Source organism: Cupressus sempervirens, chromosome 6 (genome assembly GCF_028749045.1).
Source record: "Cupressus sempervirens isolate cs-2001-9-10 chromosome 6, ASM2874904v1, whole genome shotgun sequence".
Taxonomy (NCBI): Eukaryota; Viridiplantae; Streptophyta; class Pinopsida; order Cupressales; family Cupressaceae; genus Cupressus; species Cupressus sempervirens.
The window spans coordinates 545905439-545910188 of NC_143123.1; the positions used below are offsets into that span (position 1 = coordinate 545905439).

General features: G+C 36.0%; 1 protein-coding gene across 1 annotated transcript; it reads left to right on the forward strand.

Moving 5' to 3' along the window:
* The first annotated feature begins 638 nt into the window (after positions 1 to 638).
* On the forward strand, positions 639 to 2152 carry LOC149553407 (RAF-like serine/threonine-protein kinase PRAF). The gene is made up of 2 exons (XM_089789888.1): positions 639 to 1230; positions 1337 to 2152. Exons 1-2 carry the CDS (start codon positions 1050 to 1052, stop codon positions 1798 to 1800), a joined length of 645 nt encoding a protein of 214 aa, XP_089646014.1. The 5' UTR covers positions 639 to 1049; the 3' UTR covers positions 1801 to 2152.
* The last annotated feature ends 2598 nt before the right edge of the window (positions 2153 to 4750 follow it).

Consider the following 4750-nt stretch of genomic DNA (forward strand, 5'->3'; position numbering starts at 1 on the left):
TTGAACGACCTAATTCTAATTGTTAGGCAACAACTGCTCCTAAAAAATAGGAGAAGATTAGGAATTATCTTTTGCGCTAATTAAAGGAATGACACAGGGACACTTTTATGCATATTATTAAGCCTAAAAGAGACATGCAACTCCATGGGGACATGGGGTAAAGAAGAAGCTTTCAATTTTTCCTTTTTCCAAGATTAAAAGTTTGAACTTAGGCATCATTTTCATGAAAACATAAAATTAGATGTGCTCAAAATATATATGAATACTCACATAATAAATATCTTAAACATATCTCTTTAAAAAAAAATTGGAAAATATCACTACCAAAATTTCTCTAGTAAATTTACTCTAGAAACAACAGATATTTTAAGAAAAATAATATCTTAGAAGATTTTTTCTTTTAAAAATGAGATTTTTGTGCAACTAAATCGATCTTTCACAATATCTTTTGTTTTCAAAATAAGACTCTTTTGACCAACCAAATCTATCTTCCAAACATTTTTACTAAGTTATGAACGAAAATCTATCCAGTAAAACCATGTATGAATGACACTTGTTGATAGACGTGTAGTGGAACAAACGGTGGCACTTTCTCTCAAGTCTTCTGAGCTTTATCGATCACGACGCCCAAAATAATTACAATTCACGGTATTCAAGATTTCCCAAGTAAAGAATCTGATTGCCCCAAGGATTATTTCTCCTCTTTTCTTTGTCCAACTTCTGCAACCATGCGGTCCCTACCGCCATTAATGGTCCTTACGAAGAAGTTAACGAATATTCCCACACTCGTATCTTCCTTCCTTGGGAGTAAAATACGTGGCAGACTAAAATATCATACGTGTTCAATTGTAGTTTGCCATTGTTCTACTGAATTTGTTATTGGGAGCTGCCTTAAGCCCTGTTCGCACAGGAATTCGACAGCTGGTCTAGAGCTTATCCCGCGCTACAAGCTTGGATTTTTAATTTATAAAGGCCAAGGAAGATCTTGCATTGGCTTACTAGTCCTCTTCTCTTCTCTTCTGTCGATCTCTCCATAACTGCAATTTCGAATGGAATTCGTGTCGGATGAGGAATCTTCGGTCAAATCCGACGAATGCTCAGGATCGAATCGCGTGAAGTACCTGTACAGCTATGGAGGGAGGATTCTCCCTCGCCAAGCCGACGGAAAGCTCCGTTACGTTGGCGGTGAGACGAGGGTCATGGCGGCCGACAGAAACATCACTTTTGCAGGTTTGGATCAACTTTTGCTTTGAAAACAAAGATTAAATGGAAATGAATTCTGTTTTTACCTCAAATCGTTTGTTTATTGATCGATTTTCGTTGTCATTTGGTTCAGATCTTCTTGCAAAGATGGAAGAGGTGCTTGGATGCGATTTGTTGCTCAAGTGCCAGTTGCCTGGAGAAGATCTGGATGCTCTGGTTTCCATTAAATCGGATGAGGAACTGGACAGTATTTTGGAAGAATATGACAGGCTTTGCACTAAATTACGAGTATTTTTGTTTCCGAAACCCGCCAATCCATGCCGAGCAGTTGCGCTGAGCGGTTCTTCACTGCCCCGGGCCAGCGGTGGTCACATTAATGGCGAAAGAGTCGTTATTTGCGCACCGCCGCACGTCTCACAGACGCTCCAGGGTTTGGAAAAGCATCTGAATCCTCTGCCTCGGCTTCCATTTGCGCGGAAGGCAACAAAGGAGACATCATTTAGGAAAACGGCCGCTTTTAACCGCATGTCGAAAAATCTTTACGAGAGAGGAGGATTAGCAGGTTACAGCGTCCATCCGCAGTTCCTTGTCCAGTAGCAGAGCATTTTACTCAGGTTTTTCTGAGTTTCCGGCTTGTACTATATATATATAAATCCTCAACTACTATACAATTTCACAATAATATTATATCTTCCGTCTAGATTTCTGAGAGCATGCTTGATTTCTTGCACTCAGCAAGGCTCCTTTTAGATCAAGCTGCCTCAAAGTCGTTATATTTATTCCAAATCGCCAAAAAAATTGGAAGTTCTTTGCTTTCTTTGTTACATACTACTAATCTTACAAGTATTTTACAATCTCAAACTGAGATGCCTGGTCCACGGGTGTAAGTCTTTAAAGCCCTGAGCATTACCATTTCAAAATTAAAAAAATCTTCTCCTTTTTCGGAAAAGAGAGGAATTTGTGATTTACTTCATCATTTACGGCGAGTTTTGATTCAAAGAACCGTCCCTGTAAATTCCTTCACTCTCATTGAAAACGTTTCCTAGAAAATCGATCTCTTAACTGATAATTTCTCTATATTTCGTACCAGTTCTTTCAATTTTTCTTTCCTTGTTTCAAAACCTCCCATAAGTGAGATGCATAATGCGAAATAAATATGTATGACAGGATTTTTTAATTAACTAAATGCAGGGCAAAAAAGTTCATTTGTGATTTGGAAGATTCCAATGCGAAAAGGTGTCAATTAACATGAGCAATTTGATGGAGCTGTGTACAATTTTTGCGGGTTCGTCTTTTCAGGTTTGCGTGAGTGCGTGTTTATATATATTTTTTAGTCTCTGAAGACTGTTTGGTCTTTTTGCAGATGATAAATCCAGCAACCATTAAGCCAAGCATAATTACAAGAGTGTTAACCAGCGCAGTGTGATTATAAGCATACTAATCTTGCAGTCCAAATATCCCATCCAATGCAGCCATTTTACCAATGGCTGTAACCATTTGCTTGCAAAAAAATGTTGAGACACTAAATGGGCTAATGTTTCCTGCAAACATGTAATCAAATAATAAAATAATAAATAGTGGGCAAACTTTTTGTTTATAGCAGCAGGAAATGAATCTGAAAGACGGTGGTTCAGTAGTTGTAGTCTAATATTTGTACACTCATCTGTCATTGTACTCCTGGAATGGCAATGTCTATACAGTAGAGGATTTGCACCGGACGTGACAGTTTTTGGAATTAATTAATTAATTTATAAATCACATAACAGTCATTTCAGGTGCAAATCCTCTGCTGTTTAGCCACGGGCGTATATTATAATTAAATAATCTGTTTAAACCTATAAGAACTTATTAGTAGTAAGAATACATACATAGACAATATTTTGTTCCAAGTAAAATATCACTATTATCCGTGTCATTTAAAAAAGAATATGTTCATTTAAATAAGTATTGTTATCCTACTGAACAAATATTATGCTTATGTATACAACTATTAAGATAACTTCTATTCATTCACATATAGTATTAAATATAACATATTCATTCACATATGTATAGTATTGAGGAGACTCAATAACTAATATTCGTTCAAATATAAGAAGAAATAAGTGTGACAAATATAAGAAAAATATAGAATGATAAACAAATTTGTGGAGAATATCTTATAATAGGATTTCCTATTTCATTCATAAGCTCTAAAGTTATACCTATAGAGTTTTGATATATATATTTTAGTCAAAGTTTATATAGAGATTACATAAAAACAACCATAATCCCTAAGCCATTAACCATTAAACTACCTAACCCCTAAGCTCCAAATCTCTTACCTTTTGACCCTTAATCCCTTAAACCTTGACCCCTAATCATTTAACCCTTAATCCCTACTAGATCAGAACAATAAGGTTCTAATTTAACTATTAAATAACACTTAATTTGGTACTAACTTGCTCCAACCACTACAAAAAAGTACCAAAAATAGTGTCATCTCTATAAATAGGATCAACTTTAATTTTTGTGGAGAAATATGCATTGAAATAGTAAGTGGAAGGTATAAATGGAGCAAAAAAGAAAGCTAATCACAATTTGTTGTATTGTGGAGAAGGAAGAGTACTAAAAAAGAACCAAAAAAGTGGACTCGTCAATGGGACCCATGGGAATTAAGCAAACAATTGTATACTAGAGTATGTTAGAATAAATGAATGAACATAAATTCAGCTACTAGATTAGATAATGGATCAAATTGTATCACATACATGAGTAATGCTTTATTTGGTAAGTTCTTTTCCTTCAGGCCATATATAGACATGGCCAGAAGATGGGTAGCTACTAGGTGGAATCTGAAAGGTAGTATCGAGCTACTAATTTGTTATGTTTGGAAGTATGCTCTTGTTTTAATTCACAAAAAAAGATGATTGGATAAAGATTATATCTAAATCATGGGGATACAAAAGCATTATATGTCTTTATGTAGGGGGAAATTAGGTTTTGACTCTATGGCTAATCTCAATAGAATAATATTGGTGTGAGTTTGCATGCTTGGCCTCCCACTTGAATTCTGGGATGAGAAAATCCCCACATGGGTGGGTAACACCTTTAGAAATTATGTGGCGTCTAATGTTGTTACTCATTTGGGTTCCATCTTATTCTTTGTCTATTTTTATGTCAATGTTGGAATCAATAAGACTCTCACTCACTCTCTCTCTCTCTCTCTCTCTCTCTCACACACACACACACACACACACACACACACACACACACACACACACACATCCAAATGGGGGACATGGACTCAAGCTTTAGTTTATGAGAATGCTATGGTGCTTTTCTGAAGGTGTTATAGACCAAACCATATTATAGCTAACTACAAGGCTATTATGGCCAAGGAAACTAATTTGAAAAATGAAATCACCTCCCCTCATGGATTGAATGACCTGATAGGAGGTTGATGTTACCTTAGGGATTAAGGATTATCCATTCAGAGAGGGTTTGTTGAATCCGTTAAAGCTAACCATTAGATCTGGTGCTAGTGTCTTTATTGTCACTCTTAAGG

What these genes read in the sequence shown, in the direction of transcription:
- LOC149553407 (XM_089789888.1), top strand. Translation starts at nt 1,050, where the DNA reads ATGGAATTCGTGTCGGATGAGGAATCTTCGGTCAAATCCGACGAATGC. An exon ending in CAGAAACATCACTTTTGCAG is followed by an intron (nt 1,231 to 1,336) that starts GTTTGGATCAAC and finishes CATTTGGTTCAG; the next exon opens with ATCTTCTTGCAAAGATGGAA.